This window comes from Bos indicus x Bos taurus, chromosome 22, assembly GCF_003369695.1.
Source record: "Bos indicus x Bos taurus breed Angus x Brahman F1 hybrid chromosome 22, Bos_hybrid_MaternalHap_v2.0, whole genome shotgun sequence".
Taxonomy (NCBI): domain Eukaryota; kingdom Metazoa; phylum Chordata; class Mammalia; order Artiodactyla; family Bovidae; genus Bos; species Bos indicus x Bos taurus.
The window spans coordinates 13,759,054-13,781,708 of NC_040097.1; the positions used below are offsets into that span (position 1 = coordinate 13,759,054).

Genomic DNA, 22,655 nt, shown 5'->3' on the forward strand with positions numbered 1-22,655 from the left:
TTACCTGAACACCTTGGATCCAAAGACACACAGAATTGTCTGTACTATTCATTTTTTCATAACTATTTCAGTGCCTATTACATGTAGCCACGGTTCAAAGCACTGGGATAAAGAAGAAAAATCCCTAACCGAATAGTTTTCATTCTAGTGAAAGAAGAGTTACCTGGATTCAGATGGGGTTAAAGCCAACAGGTAGCATCTTTAGAACTAAAATTGGCAGATAGCACTGAAGTCCGTAATTTTAAAGACCATTTATCAAACGTACATTCTGTAGCTCAGGTCTGTTGATTATGGCTTTATAAGTACCCTGCTAACTACATTTGGTAGCAAATAAGACATACTGTATTAAAAATCCATGGGACAGATAGGTTTTAAGATTTAAAATTAATTCAAGAGTATAGATATCATATGCATACTACTGAAATAAGCACAGTGATTTATTTATAAATGAGAACAAAAAACCCAACAACTAACAATATTTCATAAGTTGAAAAAGGTGACACTAATAGTAATCAATATACAGTCTTTTATTTTCCTTCAAATTTGCAGCTTTTTGAGTTTTAATTTTATAAAGATGAGAAGTTGAGAAGTCAGCTTTGTAACCTAAAAATATTTACTTATTAAAACTATATTAACACTTTCACAGACGATACAAAAAAGATGAGACAAACGTGCATTTATAGAACTGCGTGTCAGTCATGCCAGATCCCTGCGGAGGGAATTCCCAGCATGACCTCATTCGTCTGTGAGGACACAGAGCAATCCTTGTTTAGACGTACACATTCATCTAACTTGTCCAGCATGATCCATACTCCATTTCTTGATGGTTTCCTTCTGCTATTAATGTGCACGTCCAGTTGTCTGCTTCTTAGAGCAGACATTTACCTAAAAGAGAACATTATAATAGTTACTAATTGGTAATTCGGATCTGTATGAAAAACTCAGTCATTGCATGTTATAAAACTTTCTTCAAAAGACATTTTGATTCAAAAGATAATTTTTCAAGGGTTAAGATATAAATATTTTTCCAAATAAGACATCTGAGTATAAAATGCTGTGACATCTATTTTCCTAAAGACAGCCTTCCTAAGGAGGCATTTTCAAAATGAAATCTCTGGAGAACTGCAGACTGTAAGTTACCTTCCTCATCCACCGGCCATTGGAGGAGGATTAGGGCCCTGCAGATGATTAATTCGACCCATTCTTCTTCTGGGGGGGTTTCCTGGTGGCCTAAGATAAGAAAAGTTAATTTCTACTGTTTAGTAGGTTCTTTTCAAACACTCAAATAGATCTTTTTCTTAATTTAAAATAGGAACTACCATTTATTTAGATCTGAGTTGAAAATTCAAATACTGAAAGAGACCACATAGATACATTACATACATGAGTGAAGCAAGAATTATGATAAATGGAACAACAGCTCCTAAAATGCCTACCTGAAACCCAACTCCAGTTTATTTTAGCCATATGGAAACACAAGCCTCACCCAGTGCTGCTGGATCTTGAGATTTCCATTAGCAGCTGGAAATCTATAGACTCTGAAGTGAAATCTCTAGATTTTAATGTTGACCATCGCTTTTCAATCTCTAATTTAGACTTTTCCCATAGGATATTTGATACATTTAGCTTTGTCAGATTAATTCAGATTATCAAATCAGAGGCAACTTGTTTGATTTACAATAATGCATTAATTTTGTAAACAGAATTTAAGCCTTTAAATGAGCCTAATATGTCTGTCTGCCTATTTTTAATTTAATAAATTACACAGAGGGGTAAAAACATCTTTTATTAATTTAAAAAGTTATACCCTCTTCCGTCATCATATCTGGAATCAGATGAGCTTCCATAGCCTCTTCTCTTTTTCACATCTTGTTGAAGCAGAGTTCTGAAACTGAAAGGAGCAGAAAACAACAGAAGATCCACTTTCAACACTGTAAAATTTCCATGGCTTCAACTATCATCTTTGTGGGAGGAAGACTAAACTAACTTAGCTCCAAAGCTCCCTTTCTTGAGGCCAGCTAGACAACACCATCTATCACAAACACAGGTTTCAACGTAGTATGCTGTGTTCTGTGCTGAAGCTACCATCTCTTGTCTTTCTTATTTGCTGTAACTCTTCTACACAGAGTCTACGAATGACTCTGAAACCAGAGTCAACTCCAACTTTCTTCCTCTGCTCTGTCTTGATTGTTAAGCCCCAGAGACTGCTTTTAAAGTACTGCATGTGTATTTCCTGTGCCAAAAGCTTACCTAATGTTACCCTGGGGAAGGAGGGGTTGAGGTGGTATGCCAGAGGCACAGGGCTTTCTGGGAATTCATTTAAATGGAATTTTATTTGTAAAGGGGAAAGGATTTAACTAAATTAAATTAAAATTTAACTAAATTAATTAAATAAACAATATGGAGGTGAAATTTGTAAGAGATTGCAAAGAAGTTTTGCAGTGAGTACCAAACTTAGGCCTCTCTGTCCCCTGTTGTATTTCTCTATGGTAGTCTCTTCCATTTTACCCTTTTAATTTATGCTACATGCAGCCATCAGATTAAACTTTATATACCAGAGCTACCATCAAATTAAGTGTAAATACCATAGGCTGATTTTCAAACTCCTCTGCCATCTTTCTTGTGTCTCTCCCACCTGGAATAACCTCCTCTGATGTCCACCTCCCACCATCATGCCCTCCCCCAAGGCCCCTTGTAAAATGAAAGTATTTACTGACATTAAAGTCAATGAAGAAACTATCTCCCACATCTCTGCAGTTCTTGGCCCATGAGACACTCAAATGTATGTTTAAATTTTGGATGAGTAAGAATTTTTAGTAGTTGATGAAAAATTTTCATAAAACAGAATATGAAAGACCAAAAAAAAAAGAATTTAACTAAGAATTGCTTGAAATTATGGTGAATTATGTGTATCCTGTGTATTGATGCTAATCCTTCATTTAAGAAAAAATGTTTATGGCTTGGGAGCTCTTAAAATTCAAGATCTAATTCCCCTTGTTTACTCAATGTATACTGTGCAATAATAGTTGCACGTACAGAAAGTGAGGTATGTCACTGGGCAACAGAAGGAGTTGGTCTGGCCCCATAGCTGCAGGCTGAAATGGTTACCACGAGGGCTAAGTCATGGTCAACCTTACTAACTCAAGAAGATATTTATAATCATACAAGGTGTTTGAGGGGAGTTTTACCAGTGTACAGGTCTTCATCTCTCTTAGAAAAACTATTAATAAAATTCACAATTGAAAACTGCTTCAGGAAAGCTGAGCTTGTTTAAGATACCACCGTAATGTCTCTAATGTACCCCTGTCAACTTAAATATCAGGGCTGTTAACAGCACTGCTATACTTACAACAAAACCACAAACTCAGCTATTCCCCAGAAGAAATCTGTTATAAAAGATAATCTCCATGGGGACTGACTCCTGCTGTCCAACACTTGTCCTGCAGATAAGAATGAAGAAACTTTGGTTAGTGCTACAAATCCCTAACACAAGAAACATTACACTTAATCAGTCGGGTAACAATCATAAGCTCAATTTTCAACATGTTCGCTGTTCCAAATAGTCTACGCAAGGAGAAGTCTGTTATGCGTATATGGTCCTAAGGAAAGGTTTGGGGAAGAGAAGCTCTGTGATCTAGACGTCATTCCTTTCATATGTCAAATAATGCCTTCTATTTAACTTATATGCAGAGTACATCAGGAGAAACGCTGGACTGGAAGAAACACAAACTGGAATCAAGATTGCCGGGAGAAATATCAATAACCTCAGATATGCAGATGACACCACCTTTATGGCAGAAAGTGAAGAGGAACTCAAAAGCCTCTTGATGAAAGTGAAAGAGGAGAGTGAAAAAGTTGGCTTAAAGCTCAACATTCAGAAAACGAAGATCATGGCATCCGGTCCCATCACTTTATGGGAAATAGATGGGGAAACAGTGGAAACAGTGTCAGACTTTATTTTGGGGGGCTCCAAAATCACTGCAGATGGTGACTGCAGCCATGAAATTAAAAGATGCTTACTCCTTGGAAGGAAAATTATGTCCAACCTAGATAGCATATTCAAAAACAGAGACATTACTTTGCCAACAAAGGTCTGTCTAGTCAAGGCTATGGTTTTTCCAGTGATCATGTATGGATGTGAGAGTTGGACTGTGAAGAAGGCTGAGTGTTGAAGAATTGATGCTTTGAACTGTGGTGTTGGAGAAGACTCTTGAGAGTCCCTTGGACTGCAAGGAGATCCAACCAGTCCATTCTGAAGGAGATCAGCCCTGGGATTTCTTTGGAAGGAATGATGCTAAAGCTGAAACTCCAGTACCTTGGCCACTTCATGTGAAGAGTTGACTCATTGGAGAAGACTCTGATGCTGGGAGGGATTGGGGGCAGGAGGAGAAGGGGACGACAGAGGATGAGATGGCTGGATGGCATCACTGACTCGATGGACGTGAGTCTGAGTGAACTCCCGGAGTTGGTGATGGACAGGGAGGCCTGGTGTGCTGCGATTCATGGGTTTCGCAAAGAGTTGGACACGACTGAGCGACTGATCTGATCTGATAGTTTGTAATTTTTGGTGGGTAATATTTCAAGAATTTTTCTTTTTTTTAATGAGGTAAAATATACACAAAAAATGTTATCACTTTAATCATTTCAAGTGTATAATTCTATGGCATTAAGTACATTACCGTACAACCATCATCATCAGCTACTTCCAGAGCGTTTTCATCTTCCCCAAACAACCCCACACCCCTTAAACACCAACTTCCCATTTCTCCACTCCCCAGACCCTGAAAACCACCATTCTACTTGGTGTCCCTATGAACTTGACTGCTCTAGGAAACTTGTATGAGGAATCATACACTATTTGTATTTTAACAACTGGCTATTTCACTTAGTACAATATCTTCAGGATTCATCCATATTGTAGAATATGTCAAAATACCCTTCCTTTAGGCTGATGAATATTCCACTGTATGCATATACTACATTTTGTTTATCCATTCATCTATTGATGGGCACTTGGGTTGCTTCTACGTTTTGGCTACTGTGAACATGCTACTAAGAGCATGGGTGTACAAATATCTGTTTATTCAAGCATTTTGAGGAAACAAATGAGATGAATGAGTATAAAGAATGCTCACACCACTTCCATTTCCTAAATGTGTTTGGAGTATCTCTTTCACTTGCAAAGTCTCTTGCCTAGATAAAAAGACTGTTTATACATACTCTTAAAATCTTTATAAGCACATAACAGTTGTTATGTTAAAATTCCTAAAAGACAAAAATTTGGGTGCTCTAAGGGGTTGCAAAGAGTTGGACACAACTGAGCGACTGAACTGAACTGAACTGAACTGAAGTACTAAAGAGCATTTGGCTTATGGCTATTTCTTTAACAGAATGCTGTTGATCCTAATTACAGACTCCAGTTTTATCTAACAGAAAAATGCATCTACTTTTCAAACCACTTTAAATAATAGAAGCTATATCAGGAAAAGTGAATACTCTATAGAGTTTCAGTCTTGTCAATCAACAGGTCAGAATATTTTGAGAGAAGAGCCATCTGTCAACTACATGTTCTCTCCATTTTCCCAAGGGCTTCGGGCTTCACCACACTCACTGCCACCCCCCACACACACCCCCACCCCCAGCTACAGCTTACTTTTCCTCTTTCACAGACCAGCTTACTTTCAGTATCCACTCGGATCTGAGCTCTTACACAACTATTGAGAAAAGGGGGCTACTACAGTGTGAGGGCTTCCCAGGTGGCTCAGTGGTAAAGAAACCACCTGCAATGCAGGAGACATGGGTTCGATCCCTGGGTCCGGAAGATCCCGGGGTTGGGAGGATCCCTTGGAGAAGGAAATGGCAGCCCACTCTCGTATTCTTGCCTGGCAAATGCCATGGACAGAGGAGCCTGGTGGGCTACAATCCATGGGGCTGCAAAGAGTCTGACACCGACATGACTGAGCAACTGAACAATACCAACAGTATGTGACTGGCTTTGTTCGGCCTCTTACTAGCTCTGCATCATTGAGACATTTTCCTTCTCTAAGAAAAAGCATTCCAAGACTAGTCATCATACAGAATTATTGGAAAAAGAAAAAGTCATCTGACAGTAAGAGAAAATTTTTGTCACCTATGAAATACTGATACAGTCCTTCTAAGAAAAGAGATCTAACTAGAACTGGTCAATTTCTTCCTATGCAGTTCTAAAGAGCCTATTGAATGCATTTGTACCATTCAGTTTTTTGTGCTTTTTCTCCCAGTTTCTGAAGGCAGAAACTTCTCCTCAGATAGAAATAAGTGGCTTGAATGCAACTGGCATTTCTCAACTATACAAGCGAGATTCGAGGCCCTAATAAGACTTCATTTATGTAGATGAAAGACGACAAGGCATACACAAGACACACTACAAATATATGTAAGTAGTCAGTAAATAATAGAAGCTGCCAGCCTTAACCACAAAGGATGTAACACAAAGTCTGCAAGTGCCTAAAACCAAGACGAAACTTTTGAGTTTCGGAGCAGAAGAGAGATTTTGAAAAGCAAAGAAATGCAAAGTGTGCTCAGCCAGAAGACTTCAGACTACAGTGTCTTCATAGCGTCTTAAGATAAACAGATGATTCAAACGAAACCAGGACCTGGCTCCTGTGATCCAAGAACTAGTTAAGAGGGCACCAGGACATTTGTGTTACCTGAGTCAAACAACTGGGCAGGCAGTTCTGACATTTTTCCCAGTCATACTGTGTCTTTCTTTCCATTCACTGTCTTTGGGGAACCACTGAATTAAGTCTCTCTCAGCTTCTCCATTCCAGGAATAATCAGCTTGTTCCCACAGGGAGTGCTGTTTCTCCCTATGCCCCTTGATATTAGGGCAGAAAATTACCTGCGTGACGAGCTCTCTCTCACCTGGAGGGAAAAAGTCTATCCAAAGCTTTTAGTCCAGGCTCTTACAAGTTACGGAAAGAGGCAGCGTAGTAGATAACCGCAAGGAAGCTGACGTCAGCCTACCGGCGTTAGAAACCCCAATAAACCATCAGAACTACTTCTGTGATCCTGGGCAAACTAATTAATCCGGCTGCGGCTAAGTCTCCACCCGCAAAACAGACAATACGTTTCACCCGGATAAGGCGATATAGAGACTGAATGCGTGGACACACGAGCGACTCTTTTAAAAAAGGCATAGCGCAACGCAGATGGTGTAAACACTGTGGTCTTCACTATTAATACTTAAGGACACTGACGCCCGAAAAGGAAAGACCACTTTTCAAGACCCACAAGCAGAAGCTCCAGGAGGGCGAGATCGCCGGACGCTCGGCATAGCAGTCATCAAGGGGACCTCAGTCCCGCCGCCGGCTCAGGGACGATCGGCTGAGGAGCTGCAGGCCGGGGCGACTTCGCCCCCAGCTCCATTTGGCCGGGGGGCGTGCCCGGGAAAGCGGTGCCAGGCCGGCGGGCGAGGATGGAAGAAACCCGGGGTCCGGCTTCCCAGCACGGAGGTCGCCCACTTTGCCCCTTCAACTCACCATTCGAGATGTAAACCATCTTGCCCCTCCTCCGTCTTCAGGGCGACGGCGACGCCTGACCCCTCTTGGATTCCTTATCTCCCTCCGCGCCTCCCTCTTACATCACAGGCCGTGAATCGACAAAACGGTGACAGAGAAGGGAGGTGGACAGAGCCCATTGGCTCTACGGGGACACGCCCCCGACGGGCGTTTTGCCACGTCACGCCGGCGACTTCCGGTGTAAAGCGGCGGCTGGGGCCGGGGATCGGAAGTGATGTTGCGGTTTTAGTCTGTGAACATTCGCTTTTTCTAGGAGAGCTGGTTTGCTCCGGCTGGAGAAGAGGCGCCGCTTTCTAGTTTGGAGGGCCCAAGGCTGGGGAGGCAGGGCTACGTGTGGAGTGGCTTGAAGAACCGCTCGCAGGAGGAGGTTCCTGAGAATTTTCCAAAATTGTGGATCTTTGAGGGTGTGCCGGGAGGGGCCTTAAGACGGTGATCAAACCGAAAAGAGCCTTATCGTGAAGCCGTCGGGAATACACAGGCACTCTCTAGACGATGGGCTAATTCTCTTTAGAACTAGTGTTTCTATTCCTGGTTCGCTGGAAGTGGATGGAGTTTTTATCAGCTCTTGTGAGATAGCTGAAAAATACTGTAGCGCGAGGTAGCTATACCTTACTCTGCTAGTTTTTTTTTTTTTTTTTTTTTAATTTCCTGGCTACTGCGTGATATAGGGCTTCCCTGGTGGTGGCTCACGCCTCCCAACTCAGAAAATGCGGGTTCCATCCGTGGGTGCGGAAGATCTCCTGAAGAAGGAAGTGGCATCCCACTCCAGTATTCTTGCCTGGGAAATCCCATGGATAGAAGCGACTGAGACTGAGCACACCGTCGTTGTGTGATATACGGGCAGTGTGGAGGTGACAGATGAATGAGAAGCCATCTCCTGGTCATTGATTAAAAATGGACCACATACCTTGTGCTGATGGCTACTTACTCCTCCAGCCACTGGGCTACTTTCTGGTCCTTTACTATGGCAGTCTCATTCTTGTCCCGTTGCTTTTGTCCCTGGCTGTTCTTTCTGCGTGGACACCCTTTTTTTTTTTTTTTTCCTCCAGTTGTCAAGCCATGTGTGTTGTATCCTCAGAAAGTTCCTAATCATCTAAACTAAAATGAAATTGAAAATTACATTTTGGAAATAATATTTTGCATTTAACGATGTGTGCTAAGATTGTAAGTTCCTATATCTAGAATAAACAAATATTTATTTTCATGTTGACTTCTTCAACAGCAATTCCCCCTGCCCCCAAAGTGCATTCTAGGACAAGACAATATCCTTCATCTGAAATTTTTGCATCGCAATCATAGAGGTTTCTTTCTGCACAAATATTGACATGGGGTCATTAATTTTCGCAAGGACCTTTCTTAATACAAGCCATGCCATCATCATGTCTTACCTGCTGTTGTCTAGTTGTCTTCCACCTGAAATCCCAGCTTCCACCCTTACCAGCCTTAAGCAGTTTTTCACATTGCAGCAAGAGTGGTCTTAAAGAGGAAGTAATTTCCTGCAACCTATTAGACACTAAAATTTAGTGATTTCCTATTGGTCCTAAGATCCAGTTCCTTGTCAGCATCTACGGGCCCTTCATGACTCACTATATCCATTTGATTCCCCCTTCACTACACCTCCTGCCACAATCCCAGGGAAATTTTGCTCTAGCAGCATTGTTCATTTAGTCTCAAACACCCAAGTTCTTTGCTGCCTGCAAGACTGCATGTGCTTTTCCTTCCTCCTGGGGCACTCTTTACCCTGACTTGTTGCACAGCCATCTCCTTTCATCTTTTAGGTCTTAGGGCTTAAGTGTCACCACTTCTGAATTCCTTCTCCGGGGCTGTCATCTCCATGATTATTTTCTTCATAGTACTTATCACAATGTGAAAATATTTTATGTCATAACTGGCTTGTTTCTTTCCAGAAAACAAAAGATGTAAGAGGTCCAGAATCTTACCTGCCTTGTTCCCTCTTACATCTTTAAAGTCTGTCATAGTCCTTGGCAGGTAGTAGGTATTCAGGTATTTGTTGGTAGAGAGGGAGGGAGAGAAAGAGAGAGGGATCCAAAAGGCCCCTAAAAATCTCCCCAGTCCCAAAAGGTGGAAGGGAACTAATATTAGTACAGCGTAGTGAAAGTCCCTTGGTGGTGTCTATTTATATAGACACGTGTATATTCTCAGTCAGGTATTTGTCTAGTACACTGGGCTAGAGTGAAGATGTTATTAGCCTGGCACAGAAAATGTACTCAGTAAATATCTGTTGAAGAGCTGAATGACTGAATGGTCTTAATAATGAATAATATTTATGCACAATTTACTATGTGTCAGGCACTGTTCTAAGCGTTTTACTCATTAGTTTAATCCTTATGACAACAACAATAATAGCTAACATTTATATAGTACTTACTGGGGCTTCCCTCATAGCTCAGTTGGTAAAGAATCTGCCTGCAATGCAGGACACCCTGGTTTGATTCCTGGGTCGGGAAGATCTGGAGAAGGGATAGGCTACCCACTCCAGTCTATACTTGATCTTTCCTTGTGGCTCAGCTGGTAAAGAATCTGCCTGCAATGTGGGAGACCTGGGTTTGATCCCTGGGTTGGGAAGATCCCCTGGAGAAGGGAAAGGCTACCCATTCCAGTATTCTGGCCAGGAGAATTCAGTCCATGGGGTCGCAAAGCGTTGGACAGGACTGAGCGACTTTCACTACCCTGTATTAAGCAATGTTCTAAGTGCTTTGATGTATTAATTCATTTAGACCTCAACATTATTGAGTTCTACAGTTTTTCTCATTTTACAGATAAGGAAACTGAGTCGTAAAGAGCCCAAATGACTTGCCCAGGGTCACACAGCTAGCAAGAAACAGCTGAGATTAAGACTAAGAGTTTGGCTCTATAGTTTATGCGCTTAACTCCTATGCTAGGGAATTCCCTGGCAGTTCTCTGCTCTCACTACTGAGGGCTGGGTTCAACCCCTGGTCAGGGAACTAACGTCCCACAAGCTGCATGGTACAGCCAGCACCACCCCCCGCCCCAAAATAAAGCAAACTCCTGGGCTCTACTGCCTCTGCACACACAGGTAGAGGCACTGTATTGAGAAAAGGGGGCTATAATCCAATGTGGCACTCACGGAATGGGAGGTGGTCTCTGAAGCCTAAACGCATCTCAGTTTTCTCAAATTTACAAAATAGCTTCACATACTTTTTCTTTTCTAGACACCCTAAGCATAAAATCCCCCTGTGCTGTGCTGTGCTTAGTGGCTCAGTTGTGTCCAACTCTTTGAGACCCGCATGGACTGCAGCCTGCCAGGCTCCTCTGTCCATGGGTATTCTCCAGGCAAATACACTGGAGTGGGTTGCCATGCCTTTCTCCAGGAGATCTTCCCACCCCAGGGATCGAGCCCAGATCTCCTCCCTTGCAGGTAGATTCTTTACCAGCTGAGCCACCGGGGAAACCTAAGCATCTCTAAATTGATGACCTAGGCTTCTCTGTTCCAATCCCTTGGCCAGAGGGAAGGGCTATTCTAAATGACAAATACCTCTGGAGCTGGGACTGGAGTCAATCCCACTTAAACCACATGGGTAAAGAGAGGTGATATTTACTACAATATAGTGAAGGAATGGAGAAGGCAATGGCAACCCACTCCAGTACTCTTGCCTGGAAAATCCCATGGATGGAGGAGCCTGGTAGGCTGCAGTCCATGGGGTCGCTAAGAGTCGGGCACAACTGAGCGACTTCACTTTCCCTTTTCACTTTAATGCATTGGAGAAGGAAATGGCAACCCACTCCAGTATTCTTGCCTGGAGAATCCCAGGGACAGAGGAGCCTAGTGGGCTGCCGTCTATGGCGTCGCACAGAGTCGGACACTACTGAAGCGACTTAGCAGCAGCAGCAGCAGTGAAGGAATGGGTTTCCCTGGTGGCTCAGTGGTAAAGAACCCACCTATCAATGCAGGTTCAATCCCTCGATTGGGGAGATCCCCTGGAGAAGGAAATGGCAACTCACTCCAGTATTCTCGCCTGGAAAATCCTATGGACAGAGTTGCTGGGGGGCTACAGTCCTTGGGGTCACAAAAGAGACACAACTCAGCACCTCAACAGCAGCAGTGAAGGAATGCTGCGTAACGTCAAAACAATAAGATGCCTTCAGTACTGCCTTTAAGGAACACGGGAAACAGATGGCATTTATGTTCTTCATTAACTTTTTTATGAGTTTGTTCTAATTACTGCCTTTGTATTCTTTATTTCACCAGGGCTCAGATGTCTCAGCTCTTTGTCTTTTTTTTTCTACCTTATATTCTTTACTGATGTTTTAACAGTAAATTTTTTTTATTCCTTTTAAGTCATGTAGTCTCAGACTGGACATGCTGTGCAAATCAGGAGCTTACTTTTTTGAACCAGTATAAGCACTTCATCCTTTCAGTTGAACTCATGGTTTTACTGCTCTACCAGTCACTTTCTTAAACTATTTGAACTCATTTTCTGCATCAAAAATGGAAAAAAACACTAGAAATTCACAATACTAACTTCTTGGGAGAATTTGGTGGATTAAAAAGTTGGGGATTTCATCTTTAGTCTCTAAAGTATGTATTGTTACTGTTGAGTTGCTAAGTCAAGTCCGACTCTTTGTGGCCCCATCCACTGCAGCACACCAGGCTTCCCAGTCCTCCTCTATCTCCTGGAGTTTGCTCAAATTCATGTTTATTGAGTCGGTGATGCTCTCCAACCACTTCATCCTCTGTTTCCCCCTTCTCCTTTTGCCTTATCACAAAGTTAATTATATTATCAGTTTCATTAGTGATCCTAATTTAAACACATCTCTTTAAACGAATAAGGAATATCTAGAGTCTACCTGTGATTCTGTTACAGGAAGAGAAATACTATTTCAATTATAATTTCTAACCTTTTAAACTCATGATCAGATCTTAGTAATGTGGTACTATAATGGTAAATTGGTAAATGGAAGGAAATACTTGTACAGATTTGTAAAGTAAAACCGATCATCAGAGACTTGGGTGTTGGTTGTGTTGTATCCGGGGGGCATTAACTGATTATTAAAAACACACTTATTATTTTTAGAATTATATTCTGTAGTACCAAAAAAGTATTGCTTTAAAGCCTTATGTCTATATTCCTAAAAATGTGGTAACGAAATATAACAGAAGTGTACATTCTATCGCTGTGTGAAGTCTCAAGTAACATTGATTTTTACATTTTGAAAATCTAGAATATAGATATGTGCCTGTTAACTTTAAGAAACATGTGATTTATTAGTCTTACTCTCTAAATGGTTTGGAGCAGAGAATTTCATAGTCCTTTAGGTCTTTTTGTTTTGTGTTAATGTGGTGCCTGTATAGAATATAAAAGTCAAAAGATACAAATAATATCCCATGAAGAACAAGTCTCCTGTCTTCTCAGTTTCCCCTTAAGCCAGGATTCTAAATGTCCACCCCTCACTTAGTGAGGCCGTTACCAGCCCTGCTTTGCCAGTTCCTCTTGGGCAACAGTAACCTCAATGACAGACTCACCTCCCTGAAGTCCCATCTCTGGGATCATGGCCAAGCAATTCCTCACTTACTGTCATCTTTAATGTACTTAAAATGTTTTCTCCCCTACTTTATCCAGGTTTTTAAAGTTGTGCTCAGAGGAAGAGTTAGTGCAAATTACTTCCTCTTTGTAATGAAGTGGAAGTTGATGTATCTATTTAACCCAATCGACATGGCCATTTAGATTCTGTCTTAGATTAAGTACTGTTTTGCCTTTCACTTGAACAATTATGTTATTTGTGAACAGAATTTCCAGAACAACTCCTAGTGTTTCAAATGTAGTCAAAACACATTATCACTTATGAACAGAAAGATTATTGTCAGTATTAGTACTATAAATAATAGTATTGTAATATGTAATAATAGTATTGTAAATAAATATTATAAATAGTAAATTGTAAGTAATTTACTAAAAATAGTATGATATTGATGCAAAAAATAGTAAAAACTGTGAGTGAATTTAAAATATATTTTACAAATAAACATTTTGCTTTTAATCTTTCCACAGCCAAGTAGATGAATAAAACCTTACTTTGGTTTGATATTCTTGGTCCTTTTAATTAAAGGCTCAATGAAAACAGATTCATTTTGTGGTGTCCTCAGGAAAGTTCTTTATGGTCCAGTGATCACTGGTCCTTGGAAAGATTGTTCCAAGGCTCTAAACGGGACTGCCATTGCCTCAACTAGGTAGTAAGATGTGCTGCTGCTGTTGCCTCAACATCACCTTATTTTTTCTTACCAGCTGTATAACACAAGCATACAGTTAGTGACCTTGGTGAATATCACCCAAGATCAAATAAGGTTCTTAATTTCAAAAAAATCATCTTTCACAATTATCAGGAATCCATCTCTTTTGCTGTCACACTCTAACTTGGTTTTGATGAGAAGTATGAAGTGGAGACTCTGAAAATGGAATCTGGCAGCAGCCAAAGTGTTGCTTGCTGTTATTTTCCTTTCATTTGGAATGGATTTAGCTACTCCTTAGTGGCACCCAGTCTTTCACATTGAGACTGAGATATTTCACAAGTGTGTTGAAGACCATATGTGCAGAAAAGCGGAGAAGCGATTGGAAATGGCTAGAGTCACCTTGGGTTGCTGACCTGTTTGGTCTCTATAGTTCCTGTGCCATAATCAGCTGGCTGGCAAGGGAGGAGAGCAGGTTCAGAGGCTGCCAAAAGGGCAGCCACATGAGCCTGGCTCAGGCTGACTGCTGCAATGGTGCTGACAGCATAAACAGTTCACACTGGCATTTTATAAGGTAACCAGGGGCTGGGGATGCCACGCAGAATATGACTCTAGCCATTTCAATTGAGTCACTGTTTTTAGAAATAGAAATTTTTTAAAAATCCCACTAAAGAACATTGTCTGTCATAAGCCTTGAAAATGTTCAGATCCTTAATCCAACACTACCATTCCAGATTTCAGTCTAAAGAAACAATGAGAGATGTAGACATAGGTACAAGAATATTTACCCCAGTGTTATTTGAAATGAAAAGAAAAAATGAAAGTCATATAATTGCAACAATGAGGGATTGGCTAAATTTTGAATATATAGTATAGGGTACATTAAAATATTGCAGCTATGAAATTAAAAAGATGCTTAAATTAAAAGATGCTTACTCCTTTGTGACTGAATTGAACTGAACTGAATTTCCCACTATTTTAATGTTCAGTTCAATTGAGTTCAGTTGCTCAGTTGTGTCCAACTCTTTGCGACCCCATGAACTGCAGCATGCCAGGCTTCCCTGTCCATCACCAACTCCTGGAGTTTACTCAAACTCATGTCCATTGAGTCGTTGATGCCATCCAACGATTTCATCCTCTGTCGTCCCCTTCTCCTCCCTCCTTCAATCTTTCCCAGCATCAGGGTCTTTTCCAATGAGTCAGTTCTTCGCATCAAGTAGCCAAAGTATTGGAGTTGCAGCTTCAAAATAAGTCTTCCCAATGAATATTCAGGACTGATTTCCTTTAGGATGGACTGGTTGGATCTCCTTGCAGTCCAAGGGACTCTCAAGAGTCTTCTCCAACACCATAGTTCAAAAACATCAATTCTTCAGCGCTCAGCTTTCTTTATAGTCCAACTCTCACATCCATACATTACTATGGAAAAACCATAGTTTTGACTAGATGGACCTTTGTTGGCAAGGTAATGCCTCTGCTTTTTAATATGCTGTCTAGGTTGGTCATAACTTTTCTTCTAAGGAACAAGCATCTTTTACTTCATGGCTGCAGTCACCATCTGCAGTGATTTTGGAGCCCCCAAAAATAAAGTCTATCACTGTTTCCACTGTTTGCCCATCTATTTCCCATGAAGTGATGGGACCAGATGCCATGATCTTAGGTTTCTGAATGTTGAGCTTTAAGCCAACTTTTTCACTCTCCTCTTTCACTTTCATCAAGAGGCTCTTTGGTTCTTCACTTTCTGCCATAAGGGTGGTGTCATCTGCATATCTGAGGTTGCCGGGTTTCTCCCGGCAATCTTGATTCCAGCTTGTGCTTCTTCCAGCCCAGCATTTCTCATGATGTATTCTGCATACAAGTTCAATAAGCAGGGTGACAATATATAGCTTTGACATACTCCTTTCCCAATTTGGAACCAGTCTGTTGTTCCATGTCCAGTTCTAACTGTTGCTTCCTGACCTGCATACAGATTTCTCAAGAGGCAGGTCAGGTGGTCTGGTATTCCCATCTCTTGAAGAATTTTCCACAGTTTATTGTGATCCACACAGTAAAAGGCTTTGGCATAGTCAATAAAGCGGAAGTAGATGTTTTTCTGGAACTCTCTTGCTTTTTCAAATCCCTTGAATCTATGTCTCACTTCCAATGTATGATTGTAAGGGATTTGATTTAGGTCATACCTGAATGGTCTAGTGGTTTTCCCTACTTTCTTCAATTTCAGTCTGAATTTGGCAATAAGGAGTTCATGATCTGAGCCACAGTCAGCTCCATCTTATTTTTGCTGACTGTATAAGCTTCTCCATATTTGGCTGCAAAGAATATAATCAGTCTGACTTTGATATTGACCATCTGGTGATGTCCATGTGTAGAGTCTTCTCTTGTGTTGTTGGAAGAGGGTGTTTGCTGTGACCAGTGTATTCTCTTGGCAAAACTCTATTAGTCTTTGCCCTGCTTCATTCTGTATTCCAAGGCCAAATTTGCCTGTTAATCCAGGTGCTTTTTGACTTCCTACTTTTGCATTCCAGTCCCCTATAATGAAAAGGACATCTTTTTTGGGTGTTAGTTCTAAAAGGTCTTGTAGATCTTCATAGAACCGTTCAACTTCAGCATTACTGGTTGGGGCATAGACTTGGATTACTGTGATATTGAATGGTTTGTCTTGGAAACGAACAGAGATCATTCTGTCTTTTTTGAGATTGCATCCAAGTACTGCATTTCGGACTCTTTTGTTGACTATGATGGCTACTCCATTTCTTCTAAGGGATTCCTGCCCACAGAGGTGGATATAATGGTCATCTGAGTTAAATTCACCCATTCCAGTCCATTTTAGTTCACTGATGCCTAAAATGTCAGTGTTCACTCTTGCCATCTCCTGTTTGACCACTTCCAGTTTGCCTTGATTCATGGTCCTAACATTCCAGGTTCCTATGCAATATTGCTCTTTACAGCATCGGGCTTTACTTCCATCACCAGTCACATCCACAACTGGATGTTGTTTTTGCTTTGGCTCCGTCTCCATTCTTTCTGGAGTTATTTCTCCACTGATCTCCAGTAGCATATTGGGCATCTACCCACCTGGGGAGTTCATCTTTCAGTGTCCTATCTTTTTGCCTTTTCATACTGTTCATGGGGTTCTTGAGGCAAGAATACTGAATGGTTTGCCATTCCCTTCTCCAGTGGACCATGTTTTGTCAGAATTCTCCACTATAACCTGTCCATCTTGGGTGGCCCTACATGGCATGGCTCATGGTTTCATTGAGTTAGACAAGGCTGTGGTCCATGTGAATAGATTGGTTAGTTTTCTATGGCTGTGGTTTTTATTCTGTCTGCTCTCTGAAGGAAAACGATAAGAGGCTTATGGAAGTTCCCTGATGAGAGAGACTGAGGGGGAAACTGGGTCTTTTTCTCATGGGGCGGGCCATGCTCAGTAAATCTTTAATCCAGTTTTCTGTTGATGGGCGGGGCTGTGTTCCCTCCCTGTTATTTGACCTGAGTCAAACTATGGTGGAGGTAATGAAGATAATGGCGACCTCCTTCAAAAGGTCCCAGGCACGCACTGCTGTGCTCAGAGCCCCCAGCCTGCAGCAGGCCCCTGCCAACCCACGCCTCCACTGGAGACTCCTGGACACTCACGGGCAAGTCTTGGTCAGTCTCCTGTGGGGTCACTGCACCTTTCTCTTGGGTCCTGGTGCACAGAAGGTTTTGTTTGTATGCTCCAAGTCTGTCTCCCCAGTCCTGTGTAAGCTCTGGTGGCTCTATGCTGGGGTTAATGGTGACTTCCTCCAGGAGGGCTTATGCCAGACCCAGGTCTACTGCACCCAGAGCCCCTGCCCCTGCAGCAGTCCACTGCTGACCTGTACCTCCAGAGGAAACACTCAAACACAGTTCTGACTCAGTCTCCGTGGGCTCTCTGGGTCCTGGTGCGCCCAAGGTTTGTGTGCTGGTGGCTCTGTGGAGAAGAATCCACCTCCTTGGTGAAGAGCACAGGAGACCTGGGTTTGATCCCTGATCCGGGAAGATACCATGCAAAGCACCTAAGCCCATGCACCACAACTATTGAGCCTATGCTCTAGAACCCAGGAGCCACAAATTGAGCCCACGTGCCACAACTACTGAAAGAAAGCAAAAGTGTTAGTCGCTCATTCGGGTCCAACCAGGGAAGCCCAGCAACTACTGAAGCCTACCCAATGTTGATGACCCCCATGTCAACCAATTAGAAATTAACTCAAAATATGTTGTTAAAAAAAACAATGGAATTAAAATATCTATTTAACACAAGAGAAGTTATTCATGGAGGAGCAGGAAAAAAGGCATAAGACACAGAAAACAAATAGAATGAGGACATAGATCCTACCTTATCAGTAATCGTATTAAGTATAAGTGGATTAAACACTCAAAACCAGAATGGTTTAGCAGAATGGGTTTTTTAAAAACTCATGATATATGCTATCTATAAAAGACATATTTAGATTTAAATATACAAATAAGTTGAAAATAGAAGAATGAAAAGAGATAAACCATGCAAACCATAACCAAAAGACAGCTGTCATGACTGTCCTAATATCAGATGTGATAGACTTTAAGAGAAAATTTGTCACTAGAGAAAAAGATGGACATTTTATAATGATAACAGTGTCACTATAGCAAGAATATAGAACAATTATAAATATATATGCACCTAATAGAGTCCCAAAATATGTTAAGCAAAAACTTGTAAAATCAAAGGAAGAAATAGACAGTTCAATAATAATAGTAGAAGACTTTAATATCCCACTTTCAATACTGGCAAAAAAAATTGGACAGTCTTCTTGAATTAGGAATAAAAAATATTTCTACAAATAAAAGCCCAGAAGCAGGTGGCTTTTCTGGTGAGTTCTGCCAAACATTTAAAGAATTAATACCAATTCTTCACAGACTTGAATATAATAGAAGAGGCAGAAACACTTCTCAGTTCATTCTATGAAATCAGTACCATCTTGATTCCAAAACAAGATCAAAAGAAAAGTACAGACCAATATCTCTGACAAATGCTTTAGTCACTCAGTCATGTCCAACTCTTTGCAACCCCATGGACTGTGTAGCCCAGAAGGCTCCTATGTCCATGGAATTCTCCAGGCAAGAATACTAGACTGGGTTTCCATTTCCTTCTCTAATCTCTAACAGATAGGGATTAAAATATCCTTAGAAAATATATTAACAAAATGAACAGCCACTTATTAAAGGATTATACACTATGACTAATCAATTTATCCTAGGAATTCAAGTTTGGTTAACATCTGAAATTAATCAATGTAATATACCATATTAACAGAATGGAGGCATAAAAGACATGTCATCTTAATAGTTGCAGAATATGCATTTGACAAAATCCAAAACCTTTAAATATAAAAAAAGTCAATAAATGAGGAATAGATGTGAACTCCCTCAACCCAATAGAGGGCTCTACAAAACAAAACCAAACAGAACAGCCAAGATCATATTTAATGGCTGAAAGAATAAGTGTTTTCCTTATAAGATCAGGAACAAGACAAAGATGTTCACTTTCACCATTTCTATTAACATTATACTGTAGTATCCAGCCAAGACAATGAGGCAACAAAAAGAAATAAAAGGAGTTCTGATTGAAAAATATGAAATAAAACTATCTTAATTTGCAAATGACCTGTTCTTATATGTAGAAAATCCTAAGGAATACACACTCATGCACATGCGTGTATACATACACACACACATACACATACAGGATTAGAGATAACAAATGAATTCAGCTAGACTGCAAGATTCAAGATTAATGTACCAAAATCCCCTGTATTTCTATATGCTAGCAGTGAATGATCCAAAAGTGAAGTCATGAAAACTATTGTATTTATCATAGCACTAAAAATAATAAAATAGGAATAAATTTCACAAAAAAAGGGCATAACTTGTAAACTGAAGCCTCTAAAACACTGTTGGGAGAAATTAAGGGAAACCTAAATAAGTGTAAAGATATCATGTTCATGGACAGTAAGACTAAATATAAAGGTGATGATACTTCCCAAATTGATCTATACTTTCAACAAAACTTCTATCAAAATCCCAGACAATTTTTCTTTATAGAAATTGGCAATGTAATCCAAAAATTCATATGGAAATTCAAGGGACTCAAAATAGCCTTTAGTCTAGAAAAATAACAAAAGTTGGAGGATGAGAATGTACAACGATATAGCCACTCTGTAAAACACTGTTTCACGAACAGTTAAACACAGATTTCCCAGAATGACCCAGCAATTTCACTCCTAGGAAAATACCCCAAAGACTTGAAAACATATGTCCATACAAAAATGTGTATGGCAGCATTATTTATAATAACCGAAAAGGCAAAACAACTCAAATGTGCCTCAACTAACGAACGGATAAACAAAATGTAGTATATGAATACCCTCTGATTTTGTTTACCTGAAAATGTCTTAGTTTCCTCTCTCACTCTTGAAGGGCAGTTTTGCCAGATAATCCTCATCTGAAGAATCTTAACAGTTTTTTTCTTTTTCCTTTTTTCTTTTAGCATGCCTAATGTTAGCCCACTACCTCTGGCTTCCAAATTTCTTAGGAGAAATCTGATTATCTTTTTTGAGGATTCATTGTGTATGACAAGTAACTTCTGTTTTACTACTTCTAAAATTATTTTTGTCTTTCGGAGAAGGCAATGGCACCCCACTCCAGTACTCTTGCCTGGAAAATCCCATGGATGGAGGAGCCTGGTAGGCTGCAGTCCATGGGGTGGCGATCTTTGTCTTTGCCTTTCATCAATTGGATTATAATGTTTCCTGGTGTGGTATATGTATGCATGCACGTTCAGTCTTGTCTGACTCTTTGCAACCCCATGGACTATAGCCTGCCAGGCTCCTCTGTCCATGGAATTTTCCAGGCAATAATACTGGAGTGGGTTGCCATCTTGTACTCCAGGGAATCTTTCCAATCCAGAGATCGAACTTATGTCTCTTGTGTCTCCTGCATCTCTTGTACTGGCAGCCTGATTCTTTACAACTGTGCCACCTGGGAAGCTTTTCTGATGTTGTATTCTTTAGCAACTAGGAATTCTTTGAGTTTCTTAGATGCTTATATTTGTGTCTTTTATAAAGTTTGGGAGGCTTTTGGCCACTATAAAAACTTTCATGGCTCAGTTAATTAGTACCCTCTTCTTCTTCTCCCCTCACCCTCTTCCTTCCTGATGATCAGAAACTCCTTTGTGATCAATTTTATTGCAGATTTTTATTTGTTTGTTGCTATTTTTTCCTTCTTTTAAGATTTTTTTCCTTTTAAAAAATGTATCACTATTTTTTAGCGTGCCATCTTCTTGGTCAGTTGGCTTTCCAAATAAAGTTGTAGTCTTTGCCTCAAAACCTTGTCTCTCAGTTAATTGGTCTGCTGTGTGGCGAGCAGACCAAGTTTGGACTTGTTAACAGGTATTTTTTTTTTTGCTTTGGTATACTCATCTTAAGTTTTATGATTTAAGTGGCACCATGCATTTTCAACTACAATTAACAGAACAAAATTTACCTCTCATCTGGTCTCATGCAATTTTCTTGGCAGAAAAAAATTGGTGATTTATGGCCATATTTAACCCTCAAACTCTACAGAAAAAAAAAAAATGTTCACAGGCCAATGCATCCAAATAATTTATTAGTCCAAACAGCTGGGAGATATGAAGTGTTTGTAGTCAGCTGGAACCTGCTTGATTCCACGGGATCCAATCACTATTTTACATCTGATATGCTGTTGTTCAGTTGTTCAGTCACGTCTGACTCTTTGCGACCCCATGTACTGTAGCACACCAGGCTTCCCTGTCTTTCACTATGTCCCGGAGTTTGCTTAAACTGATTTCTATTGAATCTGTGATGCCATCCAACCATCTCATTCTCTGCCATCCCCTACTCCTCCTTCCCTCAATCTTTCCCAGCATCAGGGCTTTCTTCAATGAGTTGGCTCTTTGCATCAGCTGGCCAAAGTATTGGAGCTTCAGCATCAATCCTTCCAATGAATATTCAGGGTTGATTTCCTTTAGGATTGACCGGTTTAATCTCCTTGCTGTCGAAGGGACTCTCAAGAGTCTTCTCCAGCACCACAGTTCGAAAGCATCAATTCTTCGGTGATCAGTCTTCTTTACGGTCCCACTCTGACATCCATACATGACTATTGGAAAAAGCATGGCTTTGACTGTATGGACCTTTGTCAGCAAAATGATGTCTTTGCTTTTTAATACACTGTCTAGGTTTGTCATAGCTCTTCTTCCAAGGAGCAAGCATCTTTTCATTTTAACAGGAGAATGTTGGAACCCACCAAAAAGAGATACCCCATGTTCAAGGGCAAAGGAGAAGCCATAGCAAGATGGTAGCAGGGGTGCAATCGCTTTTAAAGTCAAACCTCATACCCTCCCGAGACACTTGGAGGCACAAACAAAACCTTGTGCTCATCAGGACCCAGGGAAAGAAGTGACCTCCACAGTAGACTGAAGCAGACTTGCCTGTGACTGTTTGAGGGCCTCCTGTGGAGGCATGAGTCAGGAGTGGCCTGCCCCAGGGACGGCGGCTCTGACAGCAGCAGTCCTGGGAGGCGCAGCATGTGGCATAAGGCCTCTTGGAGGAGGATGCCGTTAGCCCCGCCACAAGCCTCAAAATGGGCGATACACAAACTGGAGAGCAATTATACCCAAGAAGTTCTCACACTGTTGCAAAAGTTCTAGGTCCCACAATGGACTTCCCAACCTAGGGATCCAGCAGAGGGGCTGAGATTCCCCAGGGAATCTGACTTTGATGGTCAGCAGGATTTAATTACAGAACTTCCACAGGTCTGGGGAAATAGAGACTCCTGGAGGGCACAAGCAAAACCTTATTTGGAGATAAGGTCTTTACAGA

At 41.0% G+C, this 22,655-nt stretch overlaps 1 protein-coding gene across 2 annotated transcripts; it reads right to left on the bottom strand.

The window, feature by feature from the left end:
• Positions 1-416: 416 nt before the first annotated feature.
• SELENOK (selenoprotein K) lies at positions 417-7,644 on the bottom strand. Of its 2 annotated transcripts, XM_027522514.1 has the most exons (5): positions 7,521-7,644; positions 3,350-3,440; positions 1,808-1,891; positions 1,141-1,230; positions 417-885 (listed from the first exon to the last, which is right to left on the bottom strand). In XM_027522514.1, exons 1-5 carry the CDS (start codon positions 7,537-7,539, stop codon positions 882-884), a joined length of 288 nt encoding a protein of 95 aa, XP_027378315.1. In that variant the 5' UTR covers positions 7,540-7,644; the 3' UTR covers positions 417-881. The 2 variants fall into 2 exon arrangements, with proteins under 2 accessions (XP_027378315.1, XP_027378316.1); XM_027522515.1 differs by lacking the exon at positions 417-885 and having other exon boundaries at positions 1,137-1,230; positions 7,521-7,637.
• Between the last annotated feature and the right edge of the window lie 15,011 nt (positions 7,645-22,655).